Source organism: Centroberyx affinis, unplaced genomic scaffold, assembly GCF_046629955.1.
Source record: "Centroberyx affinis isolate AG114_WGS23_722 - 3 ecotype Tasmania unplaced genomic scaffold, CSIRO-AGI_Caff_v1 ptg007590l_1, whole genome shotgun sequence".
Lineage (NCBI taxonomy): Eukaryota > Metazoa > Chordata > Actinopteri > Beryciformes > Berycidae > Centroberyx > Centroberyx affinis.
Genome location: NW_027283828.1, coordinates 36,002 through 60,169, shown reverse-complemented (window position 1 = coordinate 60,169; position 24,168 = coordinate 36,002). Strand labels below are relative to the sequence as shown.

At 40.7% G+C, this 24,168-nt stretch overlaps 2 protein-coding genes across 2 annotated transcripts in view; one reads left to right on the top strand and one right to left on the bottom strand.

Moving 5' to 3' along the window:
* heatr1 (HEAT repeat containing 1) overlaps positions 1–3,305 on the bottom strand; it is a 42,499-nt gene extending 39,194 nt beyond the window's left edge. The window contains exons 1-4 of the mRNA XM_071513864.1: positions 3,231–3,305; positions 2,106–2,252; positions 1,079–1,295; positions 187–328 (exon numbers count right to left, since the gene is read on the bottom strand). Of these exons, the coding sequence (XP_071369965.1) occupies positions 187–328; positions 1,079–1,295; positions 2,106–2,247 (501 nt within the window). The 5' untranslated portion in view covers positions 2,248–2,252; positions 3,231–3,305. The remainder of the gene's footprint in view (positions 1–186; positions 329–1,078; positions 1,296–2,105; positions 2,253–3,230) is intronic.
* A 2,872-nt stretch (positions 3,306–6,177) lies between these two features.
* Positions 6,178–24,168, top strand: part of LOC139639715 (SUN domain-containing protein 1-like) — a 35,254-nt gene continuing 17,263 nt past the window's right edge. The window contains exons 1-7 of the mRNA XM_071513863.1: positions 6,178–6,286; positions 15,190–15,387; positions 16,156–16,352; positions 17,884–17,910; positions 18,756–19,064; positions 22,014–22,199; positions 23,308–23,388. Of these exons, the coding sequence (XP_071369964.1) occupies positions 6,213–6,286; positions 15,190–15,387; positions 16,156–16,352; positions 17,884–17,910; positions 18,756–19,064; positions 22,014–22,199; positions 23,308–23,388 (1,072 nt within the window). The 5' untranslated portion in view covers positions 6,178–6,212. The remainder of the gene's footprint in view (positions 6,287–15,189; positions 15,388–16,155; positions 16,353–17,883; positions 17,911–18,755; positions 19,065–22,013; positions 22,200–23,307; positions 23,389–24,168) is intronic.

The following is a 24,168-nucleotide window of genomic DNA, read 5'->3' as shown; positions in this document are numbered from 1 at the left end:
TTCAGCCCTAACTGACTGTGCAACATATCGACTTGGCATTCTTGGATTTGCGCCCTAACCTGAACACAGTTGCAGAGGCACAGAGACAGACTCCCACCACAAACACACAAACACACAAACACACACACTAACACAAACACACAAACACACACACACACACAGAAACACATGTAAACAGCCACTGACCTGCAGGCAGTGCAGCCAGTTCCAGCGGTGCGTCGGGTCTGAGATCTTCAGCAGCTGCAGCACTCTGACGAACAGCTTGGTCTCGTGGTACGGCAGAGCGCAGGCCAGCAGGCTGTCCACGTTATACAGCTGGATGTGGAACCTGCGACACACACACACACACACACACACACACCACTTAATATGCTGTTATCAATACACAGGATCACAATAGCAAAAAAAAAAACGAAAATATAAAATCTAGGGTTAGACCGATATATCAGTTTGTAGCTATTAGCATTCGGATCTGGTCCAGTCAGTATCATCCCTCTCCAATTTGATTGATTACATATTTACTGTAGAATTGATCAATACTACACTGGTCGTCTATGGGAAGCCCTTAACCTGAATTGATTCTAATATGACATTTTGATCTGATTCCACAAGTATTAAGGAATATGGTTTGTTTGTTTTTATTTTTGGTCAACCCTGCCAAGAATAAATTCTGGGGGAAAAACTACTTGAGTACTTGTAATTATTTGGGGGAATTTTTTGGCATGAAAATGTAAAAAATAAATACAAAAATTTAAAAAAACTAACTGAATAAAAAAATGCCTATAAATAAAAGAATACCTATAATTTACCAATACAGACAGGTATACAAGGTCATTTACTAGGTCATTTCTTTTGAATATCTACAACATTTACCAACACTGAATATTGGTACATTAAAAAATATCAGTCTTAATATCGGTCTTCAAAAACTCTTATCAGTCGAAACTTAATCACATCATTCACTATAATGAATTCTAGTGATATTTCCGCTACAGTAAAACTATATTTGTGATTAAAATTAGGTTTAGTGATGTGAACAAAAGTGTCGGCCAGGTGTGAAGAAGAAGCTGAATCGTACCGGTGAACCAGCCACTCGATGCACTTGTGAGCCGGCTTGAGGAGGAAGTACGGGGAGAGGCGGGTGAGGAAGAGCGCCACGCCGGCGTCCAGCTTGTCGTTCACCTCCTTGGACTGGATGCTGCGCTCCAGGGTGAGAGACGCCTGGCTGAACAGAGTGTCCTGAAACTCTGAGAACGCTGGTTCGATTCCCAGCAGCTCCTCTAGTCCTGTGCAACCTGGAGGGAGAGAGGAGGAGGCAGAGAGGAGGTTTAGTGATACACAGGCAGAAATGATCTCATTGGTCGAGTTAAACCTCAGTGGGCGGAGCCAAAGACCTACAGTTTTTCTGGCTAAGAAGCCCGGAGGTAACAGAAGCAGAACTGTGTCCAATACCAGACACTCTAACATGGTTCTAAGTCTTTTGGTGTCAAGTCTAAATGTAGATTACCAAGTCAAGTCCAAGTCAAGTCCATGTCATTAAAGTCAAGTCTCAAGTCTAAATGTAGACCAGCAAGTCAAGTCAGAACAAATCAAGAGTCCAGTATCATCATTAATATCTTAAAGAAAACTAAATATCTAGGACTTTTCAATGCAATATGGTTTTAATAGGATAAAAACTTGGTAAGAGCATCATGAGTTTGATTTCTATAATCAGTTTCAACTTCAATAAATTCAATCATTCCATACAAATTCAGAAAACAGAATTTCAATTCAGTCGTCTGCTGGAACAAATCTCATCACTTTCAATCTAAGTCATTTACACAAACACAAGATCTCAAGTCAAGACTTTAGAAACCTTTTCAAGTCATCAGAGTACAAGTCAGAGTCAAGTCCCGAGTCACCAGAACCCAAGTCAAGTCAAGGCTTATGGGATTAGAACCGGGGACCAACGCATTAAAGTCTGTTGCCCTATTTTGTGGACGACATTGATTGTCTGACATCTGATTTTTAAGGCCAATATCAGTCTGATCCCAACACACACACACACACAAATAAACACACATAACCACAACAGCGGTGCATTCTGGGACCAGGACAGGACTCACCCAGGGCGTAGAAGGTGCTCCTGTCCATGGAAGCAGCATCTTTGGGGTCGAAGAGCAGCGAGGCGACCTCAGCCCGGGTCAGCAGGCCGGGGTCGCTCTGCGGCAGGGCCAGCCGCTTCAGCTGGTGGGCCAGGGACGTCATGATGTCTGCTCACACACACAGTACAAAGCTGGATTACAGAGCTAACGTTGTTTACTGTTGAACTGATACAAAGCTAACAATTGCTAGGAAATTACTTATGGCTTTTTTCCTGAATTGCTGGAATCCAAACTTCAATTCAGCATACATATGATCCACCAAGCAGCGCTTATTTAAATAAAATTTCACTTTTTCTAAATTGGTTTGCTTATGAATGCGTTCTGACTCGTAGAAATATATCATGCCAAATTCCACTCAAAAAGGCTGGTAATAATGTGTCCTTGTTAGTCAGCAGAGGTTCATACCTGGTACAACACGACTGAAGACCTTTTAGGAATTGTTAGGTTCTTCTGGTATTTTCGGCACATAGATGATTTACCAAGCAACGCGTTATTTCAGTAACATCTCAGCTTTTTCCGCCACCAAAATAACGTTACACTGTGGTGGGCGGCAGGTAGCCAGCAGTTTGAACCATTTTAAAAGATGACATTTTAGTAAAACGAAGTGATGTTTGATGGATTACATACATGCCGAATTGAAGAGTGTATAAATTAATAAAAATGTCTTCATTAATGCATATTTTGCATCCCATTAACAAGAAAACGTTAATTTGTCAGATTTTTGAATGGAGTTTGGAGTACAGCTCTCTTCACACTAGAGAAACAAACCCAGAGAAATCATAGTAAATCATATGATACTTCGTTCTGATCTGTTGTGTTGCAGGCGGATGTTGAACCCAGTGTGGTATATGTAGCCAGTGTGCACTCAGTTGATAGTTAGTTAGATGATTAGCTAGTTACTAGTTATGCTAATGTTGAACTACAGCAACAGGAATACTTGAGCTAAGTTAGCAAAATCACACTTCTCAAAGGCCGCTGGTGAAATAAAACGCGATTTGTCAACAGCAATAACCTACGAATATTTACATAAGCATATCGGAACAATATTCAGAAAATCTTTTAAGGAAAAATTACAAATGACCATACCTGTTTTCTATTTTTCTTATGCCTCTACATCCAACACATGGGTGCACGTTGTTGATGGCTGCAGTGACCTCGTTCGGCAAGATTCTACATCCGGTTCACGCAACTTTCTTTTTTTTTTTTTACGTGCTTATACTTTTTCAAATACAAACCGCTCATTGCACCGTTGCATTAGTTGAAAATTTCCAATCAGTATGTTGTTGCATATAATTTCCTAATGACCAAAAATAAAAAACAAGGAATATGGTATATGCAGTATGTTCAGATAAAGCGAGAGGTTTCACTCCTATCTACTTCCGTCTTCGCGTGAATTGCGTTAGGCAGTTTAGACGAGTTATTCTGCGAGAGGATTATTAAATTCATTCAAACAGCGTAATGAATAAGATATTAGTTCACTAATAATGTTGTGAGACACTAACTAACTATCATATTAGCTGAGTATTCATCAATAATATAATTTTAAAAAGTTATGTTTTCATATGCTGATTCAGATGTGAAGTATCTTGTTGGTTACAAGAACGATCTTTGGTAGTGTATCCGCTGGAGGCAGTTATCACTCCCGCCACAGCGGGGCAATAAAGCACCGCGACCTCTATAAAACCTGTGAAGTTACAGCGTCATCTTCTCCAGCACGAAACAGAGCAAGTGGTCACCGCATCTTTTAGTGTTCGACTCAGAGTTTACTGTTGACAGTCAACATTTAGAAGATGTTTCTCGCAGAAAAGCAAAGCTGAGAGAAGGAAACCTTAGTATTTTTTTGTTTTATCCCGGCGGTAACGGGAGTAATTTTTGAGTGTCTTTTAAAGGAACCGTAACGTTAGGTAACGGGTCTGTAGTCTGGCCAGCAGACCGCAGTAATACTTTGTTAGCAGCAGCCAGCCGGCTCGCTGCTTCACTGACAGACTCACCGGCCTGCTGGGAGCGACACTACAGGTAAGTTATGTCCGCCTGCGTTTTAAATTACATTCAAATGGCGACAGTTTGAAAGCTACAGCTAACGTTAGCAAACCTGACAGTTCGTTTTTCGCGGGACCCCGCCCACTGCAGAAGGTGATTGGTTATTTGTCACGTCATCTCCCCTGAGCTCCACGCTGATTGGCTCGGAGTTGACAGGCCCTCTGCAGTGACAAGGCAAACCAAACCACACTGTCAACAGGCTTAGTCATGCTACTCACAAAAACCCTCTAATAAAATATAATATATATTATATAAGTAATGTGAAAATATTCCAAAGACATTTAAACTCTTTCTAATGAATTTAACTTTCTACTTTTTCCAAACTGAATCAAGCACACACATTTTTGGACTTTGGACACATGGGTTACTTTGATTACACTGATGGGCCACACTGATTATATCAAACTCATGCACTTACTTACTAAGTTTTTATGCTATTAAAATGCATTGCATTGCATTGAAAAGGTTCTAATCCCATAAGCCTTGACTTGATGCATGAAGAGAAGACTTGAGACTTGACTTGACTTGGGTTCTGGTGACTTGGGACTTGACTCTGACTTGTACTCTGATGACTTGAAAAGGTTTCTAAAGTCATTAATGACATGGACTTGACCTGGATTTGATTTGGTAATCCACAGTTGGAGTTGGGACTTGTGCCTCAAGACTTGAGACTGACTTGGGACTCAAGCGAAGTTGACTTGGTCTCACCTGGAGATCTGAGCTTCTGCTGTGAAGTGATTTGCAGCTGGTGGAACAGAGTTAGCTTCAAGGTTAGAATGATATAAAAATACCAAACCAGCCAGAGGTTTGTTGCTGTATCTCCATGAATGTAAACTGTTCAGGAACTGAGAGAAGCTGCCTTGTTTTGAGCTCGACCACCTTGTCATTTTGAGTTTATTTAACAGCTTTTTGAGCAGGTTTCATCCGACCACAGATGGTAGTGTTTTCTCAGCTCATAGAGGAGCTGAGAAAACTTAAACACTAAGATTTGCTGCTTTTCTCTGTTTCATATCATTATAAAATCAATACTTTGGGGTTTTTGGCTGCTGTTTTGGTCAGACTATGGAAGACATTTGAATAATAACTTTGGGTTCTGGTAACTTGTGATTGGCATTTGTCATTATTTTTAACATTTTATAGACAAAATAATTAATCAATTTAATAGAAAAAATATTTAATATTATATATAATTGATAGATTAATTGTTAATGAAACTAATTAGCCCTGCTATTGTTCATGATTATCACTGGTACTTCTTGGGGTTAATTACAAGTACGGAACTCTATTGAGCCCCACACCTGGCTTTCTCTCTAGTGTGTGTGTGTGTGTGTGTGTGTGTGTGTGTGTGTGTGTGTGTCTGGGTGTGGCTTGGCTCCCTAGTTGACTGTCTCAGTGTGTGTTTATTTATTTATATGGCAGTAGTATTTCCTCCTCAGTTAGACTTTGCACAGCGTGATCCTGCTCTCACAGGCTGTATGAAGGTACAGAGATCTTTTGTCTTTTTCAGAGAAGAAGAAGAAGCATTATGATGTTGTTGTTGTTTTTCTTTTCTATTAAATCCATAGGGGAATTATAGGAAGAGAAAGAAGAAGGAAAAACAAGGGGTTATGCTTTTGGTTATTAATAGTCTGTCTGGTATGGGAAGGGACTGACCGGCTTGAAACGGACAGAGCTGAACAATAGTGTGTGTGTGTGTGTGTGTGTGTGTGTGTTGTATTTCTATACATTCTGAGGATCGAATGTCCCCACAAGGATAGAAAAAAAGAAGCTGATGAAAATCCTCCATAGTAAGAACATTTTGGCAGCGACCAGTTTTAGGGTTAAAATTAGAACTGGGTTATGGTGAGAGTTAAAGTTGGGGAGTGAATCCAGCTGATGAAGGTCCTCACAAGTACAGTAATACCCATGTGTGAGTGGATGTGGATGGTTTAATGGGGGGGGTAAATGAGTGGAGAAGCAGCAGCAGATAAGTAAAGTGTCCTGGTGTGGCTGTTGCAGTCTGGTGACTGAGAGTCCAGACTCCAGACCATGGAGGATTTCTCTGAGCTGCACTTGAACGCATCGCTGTGGCCAGTCAACACTGGTTACACCTACTCCACAAGGTGAGTGAGCCGCCGCCGGCCCGGAGACTCTAGACTCTAGACTCTGGACTAATGGCTTTGGTGAAATATTAATTATAGAGTAATTGGTTTTCTGGGTTCTGTTGTTGCTCATTAAAGTCGTAACCCACAGATTTTTGGTTTTATTCCATCCGTCCACTAGGGGTGTGTGTGTGTGTGTGTGTGTGTGGATAATTCATTCATAATATCGTTTATCGTCTTTCAGTGGAATCATATGGTGATGATATGGTGATTTTGGGATACTGTGACACACACAATTCTGCTGTCTGAACTGATGATAACAAGCAAATTTTATTTAAAAACAAAACGAGGTGTGAAATATTTTTTATTATTTGAAAATTTTAGTTTTGTTTCAATCATACCTAGCATTATTAATCAGTTCAATGGGATTAATGGGAGCATTAATGTGATTATTCAACGTATGATTCTATATACGTAAGCCATATCATGATATGGTATACACCAGTGATTCTCAACCTTTTTCATATCAAGAACCTCTAATTTAGTCCACATCAGAGCCACAGACCCCCATTTGATGAGATTTTGTCTCTCTGAATCAAATCTGAGAATATTTTTATTGTCAGATATGATTTTGTCCAGAACTCCATGACTGTCTGTATTGTAGGAAGAGAGATAACAGAGAAACTATGATCAAAACAGTCATTCTTCTACATTCTCTAATTGTGTTGTAAATGAAATAATGGTTAAGTTTAACAATTCATCAGTTTGCTGGGGACCCCCTGGAACTCCCTCAAGGACCCCTGGTGGTCCCTGGACCCCACGTTGAGAACCACTGGTATACACCACAGGTTCCCCTTTATAAAATAGATGATCTGATTAGATTTTGGAGCTCCTTGCTGCAAAAATCTGCCTATTAATGAGGAAAAACAGATTTTCTTGAAACAACTATAACTCCTTGATGCTTTTAAGATATGGAGTTCATATTAATACCACCCATGTGTTATGTGAAGACAAGCATGTTGACAGAAATAATGAAAAACGAATTGATTAGCGTAATCAATTGTCATGATATGGTGATTTTCGGATATCGTGACATACAATTCTGTTGACTGAACTGATGATAACAAGCAAATTTTACTTAAAAATCACACACTGTCTACACTTGCATAATACTTTATTGCAATGTTTCATTCATAGGACCTTCATCAGGTAAACATCACACACACATGTTTGCCTGATGAAGGTCCTATGACTGAAACGTTGCAGTAAAGTATTATGTAAGTGTAGAGAGAGAGCAGGTTTATATTTCTTTCTCTGTATCTACCTTTTTTGGTTTTTGCCCTATATGCATCTGTCACTCAAAGAGTTTTAGTTGTGCAAAAATCCTTTTTCTTTCAGGAATATTATTTGAAAATTTCAGTTTTGTTTGACGTCACACCCGAACATTACCATTTGTCTCAGAGGGATGAACATTCATTTGATTATTTAATGTGATTTTGCATACGTGCCGCCATATCGTGATATATATTTATATCGGAAAATATCCATATGATTATCCTGATATTGATTTTAACCGTATCACCCAGCCCTAGAAGCAGGATGTTGCTGAAAGAAAAGCATGACCACTTGATCAACCGACTTAAAGATATAAAAAAAAGAGATAAAAAGAAAAGTTAAAGAATGGATCATTGGCGCTTGACACTTTGGGAAATGTCTTCCCTGTTCGGGGTTTCACCTGTACAGCTGCAGAGCGGTTTTCCTATTCAAATCAGCAGGACTGTGATAATGATCAGTGGAAATATTTAAAACTATGATAATGATCAGTTGGAATATTTAAAGTAGGAATAGCTGAAACGGCTTGTTGTCTGTTGTCTGGCTGTGAGGGAAGAAGGCTGGCTGATCAAAACAGAAGTGTGAGGTTTAGAGTTTCCCTCCATATTATCTGATGTGTCTCCTGGTTCTGGTATGCAGGGAGGTTTTGGGATTCCTGTTTTAAATGTAGCCTGTGTTTGTCAGTGAGACTTATATTTTTATTTCCCTCCCTGACAGCCGGTCGTCTTGGCTCGGCCCTGCAGCAGCTGCTGTGGCCTCCAGACTCCACTGACCCACAGCTTTAACCACACATACCCGCTATCTGGAGTGTATCCAGATATATGCTGTGATTGTGGTTTGACTGATATGGGTTTTTGAAGGCTGATACTGAAATTTGAGCATTTTCATGCCAAAAAATCTAGTGTTTCCCCTGAATTTCCTTCTCATCAGGGTGGAAAAGCCTCTGAAGCAGCATTCAGAGCATCATGGGACACTAAAACTCTCCACTGAAACCAGACTGATGAAATTCTTTTAGTGTCAGCAGCTCTTTAAGGCAGATTGACCCACCACACCTGTTCAGTGGTAGAGAAACTCTGGGAGACATTATTGCCTTTTTTAAATGAAGAATGAATTTACAAAAAACAGAATTGAACAATTAAATGGAAAAAATGTGCAAAGCAGGTTGGCTGCACGTTCATACCTCCATCATATCAGAGGTGGAGACACTGACTGACTGATATCTGGGCCCGGATTCACAAAACCCTCTTAAGAAAAAAAAATCTTCTCAAGTGCCATTTTCTTTCTTAACTTTAGTCTTAAGAAAAAAAATAGGAAAAAAAAAACAGTTCTTATATATTTTCTTAACTTTCTTCTTATGTTTCTTCCTAAGAAAAAAAACTTAGGAATAAATGGTATTCTTGAAATGAAAGTTCTCAAATTTGTTCTTGATTTTTTTCTTAACTTTAAGACGGCCCTTCACCTGTCTTAAAACTCCTACAGTGAAAAGGTAAGCCTCTAATATCATATATTTAAACATATTTTAGACAAGTAGGTTATAGTTCAAAGTCTTCATAGGTTCCCCTACACCTAACATTAAGATGAACATTTATTGTAAAGCTTTATTTGGTGTAGGGCCAGGTAGGCCTCTGTCTCATGTCTGTTGAAAATAAGCTGCAAATTTTACAGTTACCAACAGCAACCAATGTTTAAATCTTTGCTCTAGTTGCTCTAAATAGGTTTTTCCCCAATTGTTTTGTAGATGGAAGCACTTTGGGTTGTCTCCTAGCCTTGTCTCCTAGCCTCCTAGCCTTGTCTCCTAGCCTCAATGGCAGTAAGCCTAAAGTTTATTAACCAGAATTAATTCAGGCTCTATTTTGAGAAGTTCTTAAGTAGGAAAATTAAAGAAATTCGTAAGAAATGAGACTGTTACTAAGAAAATATTGAGGAATTGCACTTAAGAGCCTTCTTAAGAACTTCCTAACATTTCCTCTTATGTCATTTCTTAAGATCTATCTTAAGAAAACATTGGTGAATCCGGCCCCTGATATTTAACTTGCTTGTCCCACTGCTTCCCCATCACACCCAGTAGACTGACTTCTAGTGCAGACAGTGCCTCCTCTCTGTGGCCTGCAGCGCCCTCTGCAGGCTGATTAGCAGCACAGCAGTGCAGACTGGCAGCTCTGTAGAAAGTCCCTAATTGGCTCAAGGTGAGGGCTGCTGGGTAATCCGGGAGAGGCTTACTGTGGCGTGACTGTGGCTCTGGCTTCACCTGCAGGAGGAGGAGGGCTGAGTTTTAGGATCTGAGAATTCACTATTTCACCTCCAGAACAGATAGAAGTGATTCTGGAAGTTGGATGGCTGGTTGGTGGAAAGTTCAGTCCAGGACCAGTGTTAACCTGCAGGCTGGTGGTGAATTCACATCCTGTTTATCTCCCTTTTTAGAGAGTCTCTCTCTCTCTCTCTCTCTCTCTCTCTCTCTCTCTCTCTCTCTCTCTCTCTCTCTCTCTCTCTCTCTCTCTCTCTCTCTCTCTCTCTCTCTCTCTCTCTCTCTCTCTCTCTCTCTCTCTCTCTCTCTCTCTCTCTCTCAGTTTTTAGCCTGGTTTGTTTTTTGGAGAAAGGCTCATGCTGCCATCATCTGCTTTTATGTTTATGAGTTTTTATTTAGGATCCTCATCAGTTATTACCGCAGTAGCAACTATTCTTCCTGGGGTCCACACAAAAGACGAGACATTCAAACATCACATAATGGACAATCCACAATATCAACAAAACAAAATGAAATAAAAATAAGAGAAAAAAAAAAATGTTCTCCTCACATTCATAATGTCACCTCAACAGTAAATGGTTAAAGCAAATAATAGAATAAGTAAACTAGGTATATATCAGTATATATAACTGCCCAATACTACTAATGCACAGTGAAGCAATACCTAAGTTAGCACCACAAATATAATCAACCTTCACATACAGAATATCATATGTAGCCTAAACTGATTTATTTCTGAATGATTGCTGTTCTTAATTTCTTTTTAAAACTGAGTAGTGATGATGAGACCATCTGCTGTTCTCCTGATATGATTTGATACACGATATGGGGTTCACGATTCAATACGACCACGATACGATGTAATAAAGAATAAAAATTTCAGTGTCAACAAAGTCTGACTGTGCAGAATTATGTTTATTTCTGAGCCACAAATCTTTCTACTAGCGATGGCATCGGCTGCTAGAATGTAAACAACAATTTAAAAAGTGACAATAATATTATTTGTGATTACTACAGCAGAATAACATGGAGCTGATATCACCATTCATGTTCCTGACCCATGATACGGATTGTCACATTTTTGTATTGCGATATATTGAATTTTGAATCGTCCCATCCCTGGTTCAGAGTCTGTTAAACTGGTTTAGAAACTGGCAAAACAGTGCGATCTTCTCTCTTCTCTCTCTCTCTCACAGGAATATTCTGTGATATCTACCGATATCTACTGTAGCTCCTGCACTCCTTTTTAGGATTCGACCGATGTGTTTTTCGAAGGCAGCTATCACTATTTTTTTTTTGGGGTGGGATTGAAGCTGCCGATATTCAGTATATTTAATTCTGGACCACTTTCATGCCAAAAATTCAGCGTTTTCCCCAGGATTGTTTTTGTTTTTGCGGGGTGGAAAAGCCTCTGAAACAGCATTTAGATCAACATGGGACACTAAAACTCTCCATTAAAGCCCAGACTGATGAAATTGGATTAGAATTAGATATATCAGTCTAACCCTCCTGCTTGTTTTGTTTTTCTCACTTATATTTTTTTACTTTTTTAACATGTTTGAAATAAAAGCTAATCTAATCTATCTAATCTATATCTTGCTGAAGTGTTACTGAGCTGAAATGTCACCTGAATAGAAGTGAAATTATTAGTAAAAGTAAAAAGTAGCTCAGTTAATACGTACGTTCTAGTGCTGAAATGATTAGTCAAGTAGTTGATTAACAGAAAATTAATCTGTTATAATTCATGCCAAAATTAAGTGTTTTCCCCAGGTTTGTTTTTGTTTTTGCGGGGTGGAAAAGCCTCTGAAACAGCATTTAGACCAACATAGGACACTAAAACTCCATTAAAGCCCAGACTGATGAAATTGGATTAGAATTAGATATATCGGTCTAACCCTCCTGCTTACTACTGGTTGTTCGTCATTATCTAGGAGTTGAAGCTTATTCTACTGTTGCAGTCTATTGTAATTCACTCTGGAGTGGCGGCTAAATGCCTCAAATGTTGTTTGTTTGTTGTTATGCGCAAATTGCAGAGGGAGTAAACCATCTGAAATACTTTTCCATTTACATAAGGGTTAAAAAGTACATTGTTAAACTAGGTTAGATATACGAATTAATAGAGATAAAAACAGACTGCTGACTCAGGAATGTTCATCTCAGCTTGGTTAAATAAGGAATGACAAATGCTATGTAAATGGATATAGGATGGGAATGAATAGTAAAGCTGGCAGGAAAAGTAGGCAGGTGGGAGGAGGGAGTGTGTGTGTGTGTGGAGGGGGGAGGGAAGGGGGAGGGGGGGGGGGGTGTAATCAGCTCCTCCACAGCGCTAACAGGAAGTGATCGCTGCAGCAGTTAGACTGCACCGTAAGTAGGACTAAGGTGCCTGAACCTGCTGCTGCTGCTACAGGAGTTTCTCTGTGTTTTTCATAGTGTGTGTGTGTGTGTGTGTATGCGTTTTGAAGGTGTGTGTGTGATGTGGGTCTGCGGCACTTCTCCCTGGAATGAGCGTGTCGGACGAGGAGGGGGACCTGGAGAGCTGGGGCTGGACTGACCTGTGTGTATCTGCTTTTTAATTTAACTCTCTTACTTTCACTCCTGTCTTCTTCTTCTTCTTCTGCTGTTTTCCTGCGTTGTGTCTTGCTGCATGTAGGTTATGTTTAATCAGAGTTTTAGGGCTGTGTGTTTCTGCACCTGATAAGGATACAGGGATTTGTTTTGTTCAGCAGTGTTGTAATAAGACTTACAGACTGCCAGCTGCACTGACCGGCTTTTCACCAGGCTGGAAACTACTAAATATCCTGCTGAAGTGTTACTGAGCTGAAGTTTCACATGAATAGAAGTGAAATAATTGGTGTTAACATTGACCGGAGTACAAGTAAAAAGTAACTCAGTTAATACGTACGTTCTAGTGCTGAAATGATTCAGTCAAAGAGTCGATCAACAGAAGATTAATCAATTATAATTCTGATAATCGATTCATCTTTTTAGTCATTCATCAAGTAAACATACTAAACATATCTCTGGTTACAGCTTCACAGATGCTAAGATTTGCAGATTTGCTAGGCTAAATGATTAATCAGAACAATAATCGATTAATCAATAAAGAAAATAATTGTTAGTTGCAGCCCTAGTTGGTGTTAACTGACTTCAGTAAAAGTAAAAAAGTATCTCAATTAATACATACTCACAGTAGCCTAAAAGTTACAGTTACTGTTTTTGTTTTTGTGTTTTGTTTTCAAAAGAGAACATTGTTACATATTACCTTTCCTTTGCAATACTAAAGGGATGAGAGGACAGAGTTCAAACTAGCTTCTGTTAATTGAAAACCTAAAGATTAAATAAAGAGCATGAATCGGTTTCTGATGCAATGCTTATGGACGGTGCACAAAATGTGTACTCTGTAACGGATGGGATTGAAGTGTAATGAGGTGCAATAATTCAGTCAAAACATACAAAATTTTGAATTCAAATATAGAAGTACAGGTACACAAAACATTTACTCAATTTACAGTAATGAGAGTAAATGTAATTTGTTCCTTTCAGCTTTGTCTCTTCACACATTTCTTACAAGTATGGAAAGTCGGCCTAAATGCGACACCCAGTTCACTCCCAGGTTTACTGGTGTGTGTGTGTGTGTGTGTGTGTGTGAGATGCGTCAGCTGGATCCAAAGGTCAGCTGAGAGAGAGAGAGTTTATTTGTTGCTTCAGATATTGCTGTTGTTGCTGTTGGGGTGAGACACAGATCAGTCTGACAAACTGGACTGTTTTCTAATCTGAGCCAGATCTGATCAAGCTGTAATACCAGGGTCACTTACTCTGAGTGTGTGTGTGTGTGTTTCATTTGATGCCAGGCCGGTAGATTTCGATCCTCTTGCCTTCTTCTTCTTCTTCTTCTTCTTCTTCTTCTTCTTCTTCAGCGTTTTATTGTCAGTAGGATATTTCAGGCTCTTTCCTGCTCCTGGTTTGGGACGGAGCACTCTGGGGGAAAACAACACCTGTGCTTACAGTCAGAGCACAAAACTACATTCAGTTCAGCTTGAACTTCATTTATCCCACACAGGGAAACTTAAAGGAAACAAATGAAAAGGCACAAACATTAATAACAAGACAGAGAATAAATATATCTCAGAACAGAAAGAGAAAGGAAGGGCAGGTCACAGATTATCAGTTACCCATTTGCATATCTGTGCTGTTTAAAGTGCAGAGTCATATCCATAAAGCTGAAATTATAATAGTTTACAATTGTTATGTGTTGGAAATCTCATGATTCTCATTTAGGTTTTATTGATTCTGGTGCAAAGGTGTTTTTCCTTTGATTTTTCTCATCATGTGATTTTGCCAGAGTTTTATTTCTGTCTTTCTGATTGATAATTGCAAACCAGGTAATAAAAGAAAAAGATAATGTACTCTCAATAAAAACAAGGTGCAGGATTTTTTTGCAGGGCCTGGACAGTCCTTGAAGGTTTTGTGGATTTGAGAAAAATAAAATAAGGGCTTAAATGTTTTTGATAATAAATCTCTTCTCCCCTTCCTCTTCTTCTCACTTCTCCCCTTTCTCTCCCTCTCTTTTTCCTTTTCTTCTCCTTTCTTCTTCATTCATCTTCCTTTTCTTATTTCTACTTGCTCCTTCTCCTCCCCTTCCTCCCCCTCTTACTTTCTCCCCTTCCTCTTCCTTCTTCCTCTCCTCTCCTCCTCCTCCCCTTCCTCCTCCTGTTCTCTCTTTCCTCTTTCCCTCTTCTTATCCTCCTCCTCCTCTTGCTTCCCTCTCCTCTTCTCCCCTTTGTCTTCCTCTCCTCTTCCTCCTTCCTTCTTTTCTCCTCTTCCTCTCCCCTTCCTCCTCTTCTTTACCTCCGTTCTCCCTTCTCCCCCTCTCCTCCTCTTCTCCTCCTCTCTCCTCCTCTTCTCCCCCTCGTCATCCTCTTCTTTCCCTCTTCTGCTCTGTCTTCCTCCTTCTGTTTTCTTCCTCCTTGACCTTCCCTGGCTCCCCTCTCTTCCCCCTCCTCCTCTCTCTTTCTCCTCTCCTCCTCTCTCCCCTCCTTCCTCCTTCCCATTCTTCTCCCTTTCCTCCTTTCTTCCTCCTCCTCTTCTCTCTTCCTCCTCTCTCGTCTTCCCTCCCTTCCCCTCTCCTCTTCTTCTTTTTCCTACCCTTTCCTCCTCCCCCTCCTCTCTCCTCTCTCTTCCTCCTCCTTCTCTTCTCTCTTCCTCCTCTCTCCTCTTCTCTCCTCTCCTCTCTCCCCTCTCTTCTTCTTTTTCCTACCCTTTCCTCCTCCTCCTCTCTCCTGTTTCTTCCTCCTCCTCTCTCCTCTCTCTTCTCCCTCTCTCCTCCTCTTCTCTCCTCCTCCTCCAGCTCCAGTTACTCCTCTGCGGTGTTGGACAGTGAGAAGGAGCATCAGATCGTCTCGTCTCTCCTCCCTCCCATCATGTCTAGACGCAGCCTGCGGCTCCACTCCTCCGCTCCCTTCGGAGACGACGGCCTGCTGGACCGCAGCCTGCCGAGCAGCAGCACCTCCTTCAGCCCCGGAGGAGCCGGGCACCGGAACGCCAGGTGACTTAAAGTGATGCTGAACTCTGGTGGCACCTTGGGTTCTGTATCTTCCTCCATGATAAAACTACAAAATCTGTGATTCTCTGGTGTCTGTTGCTCCGGTAGAAGAGATTTTTTTTCTTATTTGACAGTTTCAGGGCTTTCAATAGGGCTGAACAATTAATTGAAATTTTATCGAAATCGCAATATGGCCTACTGCAATTTTCAAATCGCAGGAGGCGCAATATTTGTTAAAGGTGAAATGTGTCAAAATACCATTTTAAATTAAATATTGTGGTGCTGCAGAGATGTCCTGGCCTACACATCATATTCTACAGACTTAAGAAAACATCTTTGTTTGGCAAAGATCCCTGCAAAAATCACACCATAATCATTTTAATACGTTTTTTCAATGAAAATGTGAATAATGATGTAAAAATTCTCATTCCCTCTGATATCGCAAATCATATCGCAATTGCAATATCAGTCAAAATAATGGCAATTGGATATTTTTTCAAAATCGTTCAGCCCTAGTTTTTAAATAAAATTAGCTTGTTATCAGTTTAGAGAGCAGAATTGTGTGTCACGATTTCCCATCATCACCATATGATTCCCTGAAAGACAGTGAATGATAATATTGAATTATCGCCCAGCCCTAATTGCTATACCACAATCTTGCTTTTTTTTTAAGAGCTTAATTTTTTCAAAAGCTTAATCTTGTTTCTCACTCCCTCTCCTCCCTCTCTGACTCCTTCTCTCCTCCGCCTCTCCCTCGCTCTCTCTCTGCAGGCCGTTGAAGTCCCGTCGTTCCCAGCAGCTCTCTGTCTCCTGCGCCCAGTCGCTCCTCCTCCAGACGCCCCGCCGGCCGGCCGGCCCGTCGCTGCTCAGCAGCAGCCTGCACAGCGCGGCCTCCGACGCCTCGCTGCTCTCCTCCATGCTGGACGAGTCCACCATGCAGGACAGGACTCTGGTCGACGGCTTCTGGGGTGAGGAGCTTTGGTTTCTGTCCGATAATGTGTGTGTAGAGTGTTGCTCTTTAATACAGCTGGGTCTCTTGTGTTCGCTCAGCTTCAGGGCTCTTATACAGGTCTGGAAGGTTTGGAAAAGTATGGGAAATTAATCTGAAAACTTCCAGGTCTAGAAAAGTATGGGAAATTAATCTGAAAATTTACAGGTCCAGAAAAGTATGAGAAATTAATCTGAAAATGTACAGGTCTTGAAAAGTATGGGACATTAATCTGAAAACTTCCACGTCTAGAAAAGTATGGGAAATTAATATGAAAACATACAGGTCTGGAAAAGTATGGGAAATTAATCTGAAAATGTACAGGTCTAGAAAAGTATGGGAAATTACTCTGAAAACTTCCAGGTCCAGAAAAGTATGGGAAATTAATCTGAAAACTTCCAGGTCTTGAAAAGTATGGGAATTGCACAAAGTCTAGAAAAATATGGAGAGATATCGTTATTGAGTCTGTGTACAAATAAGAGAATAAGACACATTTTACGTAGCTTTAGCCCCACTGTCATTTCCCATATTGGGATATTTGTTATTAAGAATAATCTTCAGAGTGATATGGCCAAGATGATGTCACATATCAACATCATCAGCATCATGTTGAACAGCAGCCAAAACCTTCAAATCCAGTCCAGGTCTGGAAAAAGAAAATTTGAAAGGGAAAATGTATGGCTGTGTGTTGGTGTTTTTGTATATGTGAGAAATATACACAGATTTATTTAACACTACAAATGCCAGTGGGTTTTAACCGATGAGGAGGCCAACAATCCATTCATTTAAGGGAGAAAATATAACTATTTCCTTGCGTGACTGAACAACGGCAGTCTGTATACTGAACTCTGCTTTTCTGAGACTGAAATAAACCTCGAGGAGCGCAGAAGAAATCAGTGAGGAATTGGAGAAGGGAAGGCATGTACAGAGAGAAAAACCTGAGCTCCACAAATACCTCTGTTCAGAAGAGTTTAGTCCTAAACTCATTACAGGACACCTGAGCAGCACAGTCAGTATAATAGTGGGTAAAGAAAAAACGTCCATTCAGGCACAGGAGAGAGGATCCTGGTCGACAGGTTATTTTGGTTCACTTATGGAAACTGGACATTTTATAAAGCTGGTGAAGCACAGGCCATGCTTTTGCATAGTATGAAATTAGAATAGGCAAAGTTTCCTGGTGCTGTTGGGGTAGAAATGCCTCTAGAAATACATTATAATGAGAAAGTAGCAGAGTGGAGTATGTGTGGGCTGACTCTATTCTTTTTATTTTATTTATTTATTTATTTATTTTATTTAACCTTTATTTAACCAGGCAAGTCATTAAGAACAAATTTTTATTTACAATGGCGACCTGGCAAAAGGCAAAGCCTCTTGAGGGAGGGGGGTAGGGGCTAAAAAGAAATGTCAAAAATTAAAAAGACAGCAGCACACATCCAGACATTTCCACCACACCACTACTTACATACAATCACAACAAGCATTACAAGCATTCTTCCTCCTCTGCTGTGCAGGTTTGGACCAGGATGTTGATCCCAAAGGTAAGTTCATGAAAAACAAGATTTCTTACCACAGTCACCTGTTGTTGTTGTTGTTGTTGTTGTTTTTATAGAGTTTGAAGTTTGACACTCTTCAAATGCTATCAGCATATAAAAGGCCATTCATTCCAGAATAAACTACTGTTACACAATGATATTTGGTATTATATCAAAACTATTATGTACACACACACACACACACACCTACCCTCAGCACCAGCCACTTTGTACAAAATACTACAAAAACTGCTGCCACTCTTCCTGTGGATGACTTGTTATTACTTGCACATCCTTTTATGACTACTTGCACTACTGTTGTTATTATTGCAGTTTTTGTTCTTGATCTGTGCCTTGTTATTGTCCTCCCAGACCCCCAGGTTAAGTTATAATTATTTAAATTCTTAGTCCTTTTAGTATCTTTTTATCCTAGTATTTTTATACCCTTGTTGTTTTGTTTTGTACTTGTATTTGCCTACACCGTGATCTGAGAGAAACAGCATTTCGATCCTCTGTATGTCCTGTACATATGGCAGAATTGACAATAAAGTTGACTTTGACTTTGAACAAGTTGTAATACTTTTTAAAGAATAGTAGGTAACTTAAGTCCTTTAGTTGACAAAATGATAAAACCTTTACAAACTGGATTCTTTACTGCTGGGTTCTTTGTTTTAGAGATATGGATATATACAGTAGTCTTCATTTCATGAAAATAATTCAGTTTCTTCCTACAATAGCTCTAAAGTAATATATAAATTGTATGTTGCATCATTCTAGTAATATAGAGTATTTGTATGTTCATAGAAGTATGAATGCGTTTGTTAATTTATTTTTCTCCTTCCCTGTCACAGAAAGCACCGTCCTGTCGGAGCACAGCGCGGCTCTGGCCAACAGCACTCTGATCGGCAGCGGAGAGGAGCGCTGCTCCCTCCACCAGACCCAGACCCAGACCCAGACCTCCACCCTTCGCCAGCACTACTGCAGAGACTGTGACCCGCACTCCATCAAGAAGGAGGTTCTCACCAGCCACTACCCTTCCTCCAGATACACCGCCTCCTCCTCCTTCTCTGCCGGGGCGCGGGGGGCGGGGCGCTCTGCGGCTGGAGACCCGGGATCTTCAACCATCTACTGCAGGGACAAGAGCCGCAGGAGCAAGACTGGTGAGACACTGGACTGTTGTGATGATGGTTGTTTTGATGTAGAAGTGTGACATAAAAGCTTCTCGGGCTCAGACAGGCTGTACAGTTGGGCTGCGTTCACACCCAGCATGTTCGGAGCGGTTCATTCAAACTCTGCAGTGTTTCCTCCTTCAGTTCAGTTGGTTTGTCCAGATGAGATCAATGACCTTTGAACTCTGGTGGCACCAAATAACGGCAGCAAGAGTCTCAGTCCTCTAACAAGAGAACTGCAGTGCGGTTCTTTAATCCAACCGACTATAAGAAACCACCCCAAAACACAAGGCTTTGAAAGGTTAGCTGTAAACTAGGTGAAAGTTTTGAATAATTTGAACTTTAAGCGCAAAATTTGGAGCATTGCAAAACACCAAAGATCTTTCAAGTGGGTGCCGCCACTCTCTCATAGGGAAAATGATCTTTGCATAAAGTATTTTTTCCAGCAATCATGTCTACCGGTTTAAGATGGGAAAGAGCTAGGAAAGGAGCTGAGGAGAGGTAGATATTATTTATTTTTTATGTCAAAACAAGAGCATGTTGGAGCAAGTAGAGGAAGACATCAGAAGTGGATGTGGTTCAGAGGGGGGAGAGAGGGGGGGATGTGAAGTAACTGAACTGGTCTCTCAGCAGGTTTTCTGGTGTCCATGTGGGACGCTGGTGTCAGTGTGAGCAGGAGGGCAGCAGCCTCCGCGGTTTGCCTCCTCACTCTGCTTTACCAACACACACTGCTGAAGAAACACCACGATGCTGCAGGTAGCAGCTCAGTCTGGGCCCGGCTCACTCCTCTGGACCTCTGTCTCCACACTCATTCTGTTTCCTATTTCCAGCACACTCTTAAATACACTAACCTGCACATGGCAGCAGGGTGGGAAACTAACTCCAGCCACCAGCCAAGAGCTTTTAATTTTGACATTTTTGTGGCTGGGAGGTTTGTCCGCTCTGGTTTGGTGAACTTTTTCTACTCTTAAATTCTAGCTGGCCGATACAATTTTGAAAACAACTGGTTATGGCAAGACGTTTTAACATTTAATAACGTGACGTGATTCACATTACAGATATGTGTAATTCATTAAGATTTCTCTAATTACATTTTACTGATATGATTGAAGTTATTTTTGCCATTAAGTTGTATGGAAACTCCAATTAAAGATATCTACAATTCAGTTTTGACTATCTGAAATGTGAATTGCCGATATCTCCACTGAAATTATGCCTAGTCATAACTCAAATTCAACATATCTTCACTTAAGTTCTGACTAGTCATAATTTCAAGTAAAGATATCTTTAATTCCTCATGATTAAAGATATCTAAATTATCTTTTTTGATATCTGAAACCAAGACATGGCTAGTCAAAATACAATTGTACATACTGTATCTTGGAACTGGAGTTATGTCAAAAATAATGTGGAGATATCTCAGATTGGAGTTCTTACTAGTCAAAAGTCTGTCATGAAAGGAATTATTATTTGAATCACCTTTCTGTCACATTCTAATTATGACTAGTCAAGTTGCGTTTGTCGATATCTATAATGTAATTAGGATTGCCAGCCGCAACCATTTTATTTTAAAACGGCTTGCCATAACTGGTGAATTTTGGAATAAACCTGTCACTGTGGCTGATGGACAAAAAGTTAGTTTCCTGCCCTGCTTTGCCCCGTTTTTCTGTCACTTTCTTAAAGGGCGATGCATGCAGGGATACGCTGCAACTACATAACATGACAACTTTCTCTGTTATTTTTCTATTAATGCAGCAAGAGTTTTCCCCTGCAGTCTGCAACTGTAGCTCTGTCTAACATATTTTGTATAAGGCAGCGGTCACACTGATCCATCAGAAAACGGACAGAATCGTTGGCTTTGCTCATAACGGAGCTGCTTGATAGAAAACAGAAGAAACAGACTCTACTGTATAAATTCAATAAGAAACTGAGCTGGAAAACCTCCAGTCATCCCAACGCTCCACCAGGCTTTCTCTGTTTTTATCTTTTGTTTCGGTCAGACCGTCGTCTCTGTGTTCGCCGCTAGTTTTTACACAACAAACGTGGGAATGCCTCTGATTGGCTAAAGAGAAAAAGTTCAGCTGGGTTGAACTTTCTGTCCGTCTCTAAATCCTGTTTGGACAACAGACAGCTGTCAGTGAAAATGAATTGAAATAAACAGACGGATAGACCCAATGGATCAGTATGGCCGCTGCCTAAACTTATGCAAATCTCTGTCACTGTAGTGTGAAGCAGAGTAAAGGTCTGCATCTGAAATCACAATCTGGGATCGATATGTTCTTTTATCTGAACAGAGTTTCTTAGACTTACTGGGTTGTAGCCGATGCATGGAGCTATTCATGTATTTGTTTTTTTTAAGCATTTGTTTATTGGGATTTTTGATGAAAATTGAATCAAGGATAAAATGTAAAAGTTAACATACAATGTAGAGAACTGCCCCTTCCCTCCCCCCCCAAACATCTCATCCAGGAAAGAAAAACAAACAAACAAAAGAAAAACAGGAGTGACAGCTATGGTAATAAGATAAAAGATACGGTGCATTTCCATTTAGACATATAAAGTGCAGTGAATGTGCAGACAATAGAGCAGTAACAACCAGAGGAGTGGCATACAAATGTAGAGCATAGCATAAGAATAATAGATATTTTCAATACGAATGTAGATACTATAGTATCAAACGTCTATACAGGACTAGCCAGGAGAGGATTCATGAATCCAGGTGTTGCAGATCTTCGCTTTCAAGAAGACGTAGAAAAAGGCCCCAAATTTTGTAGAATTCACAGAGCTTACATTTGAGACTATATGTTAGTTTTTCCAGTGCAAGACAGGATGATAGTTCTTTAAGCCAGTGGCTGATGTGAGGGCATAACACATTTTTCCAGTAGATCGGTATTTATTTTTTAGATTTAAATTGAACTCGATGTGACTTCCCTCCCCCAGGTGTGCTGCAGTCGCTGCTGGACTCCTTCCTGCCCTGTGGCAGGAGGGCCGCAGCCTCCGTCTGGTCTGTACTGGCTCAGGTCTTCCAGGCCGGTCTGACTCTCACCACACAGCTTCTCCTGCTCAGCTGGAACAACAAGGCCAAGACAGAGGCCGATACCGGCAGTGGAAAAGTGGTTTATGGAGGTACTCGTTTGGAGAGAGTCTGTGTATTATGACGACTCTTTGATTTTCACTTGGGTGTTCACCTGAATTTGGGATTACTTACTTCTGCTGTTGGACCAGTCAGACTAACATCACCTTTTTCTCCTTTAGCATCACCCTTTTTAGCTGTTGGATCATTCCTATCTGGTATTATTCAACACAGCCTTCTTTCTCTTGCTCTTCCCCACCTTCTGTAGAGGATCATGGTCATAATTTTGGGCCAGAGCTGCACATTTTGACAGACTTCTAGTTTGTTTTTTACAGTTCACCATTCTTCTAACAGTCTCTTCCTAACTGCACTGCATGTGAGCGTCTGTACCATGGTATCTTTCTGTGTCAAGGCTGCGTTCACACCCAGCATGTTCTGGTTCGGTTTATTCAAACTCTGCAGCATTTCCTCCTTTAGTTCAAAGGTCATTGTTCTCACCTGGACAAACTAACTGAACTCTGGTGGCACCAAATAACGGCACCAAGAATCTCAGTCCTCTAACAAGAGAACTGCAGTGCGGTTCGTTAGGAATGAGAATGTAATCCAGGCAGGGAAACCACCCCGAAACACAAGGGATTATGGGTAGAATAAGGCGGTTGTGGTTCCTCATGCTTGGAAAGCCTAGCAGAGCAAAATAAAGTCTGGACTGATGCTCATATTCAGCTATTTCTGCATGTGTTCACCACAGAAGAAGACCAAATAAATCAAACTAGGTGTGATTTTCAGCAGGTCTCCTCACCAAACAAATTCCTGCACATCTATTGGCTAAAATAAGAGATTTTAATTCTGATTCCCTTTGTTGTTTATGTGTTTTTCCTCTGTCACTCGTCACCTCACAGTGCCCACCTGCCGTATTTCCCTCCCAAACAAATGGGCCGCCGCCCTTCGCTTTGGCTGTTGCCTTGGTAAAATGCAAATGCCCCCCCCTCCTCTCTCTCTCTCTCTTTCCCCTCTCTCTCTCTCTTTCCCCTCAGTCGCTCTGTTCAGCCTCAGCTCAGAGGAAGGAAGTGGAGAAGAAGTGGTTGTGTGTGAACGTCTCGCAGAAACTTTATCGCTGATACCGGCGATTCCTGACTTTTCCGTGTGTCTTCTGTGTTTCAGCTCACTCCAGTTACTGCGGAGTCATGAACCTGAAGGAGGCGGGGCCCAACGAGAAGCAGCTCGGCCAGAACGGATCTCTGTGTGAGTGTTATGGGAGAAACACACACACACACACACACACACACACACACACACACACACACACACACACACACACACACACACACACACACACACACTCTCACACACACAGCCCTCCATCGTATGTTGTGTAAACAGGACATGTGTAGGGAACTGGAAGCTGCAGCCTCAAACACCTGCCACATACTGTCACATTTAAAATCATGACTTTCTCTGTTATTATTAAGGGAAAATGGGAATATAGAGAAGTGTATACAATCCTCATAATTTCAAATTATTCCCTTGTTTGCATGTTTCTTGCCCTCTCTCTTAAAGTAGGGCTGGGCGATATGGACAAAATCAAATATCACAATATTTTTGACCAAATACCTCGATATCGATATTGCGAAAATATTGCAGGGATGACTATTGGTGCTTTCACAAAATATTTACACAATGAGATTTTTGATAAATAATCATCAGTAATGTGGATATAATGAAAGTGGGTAAAGGCAAACAATAGAACAGCTAGAACAGTCTGGTAAGTTCAGAAAATGACATCACTTTACTGTAATGCAGCCTTTAAAACCAGGAAAAGACACTTATGCCATATCACGATATTACGATATCCAAAATCTAAGGCGATATCTAGTCTCATATCACTATATCGATATAATATCGATATATTTCCCAGCCCTATCTTAAAGCAACCGTAGGAAGGTTTTATTAGTTGATATTTTGTTTGAATTCAGCAAAAGTAATCCCCATGTTGGATGAATATAAATGAGGGAGATAGGTGAG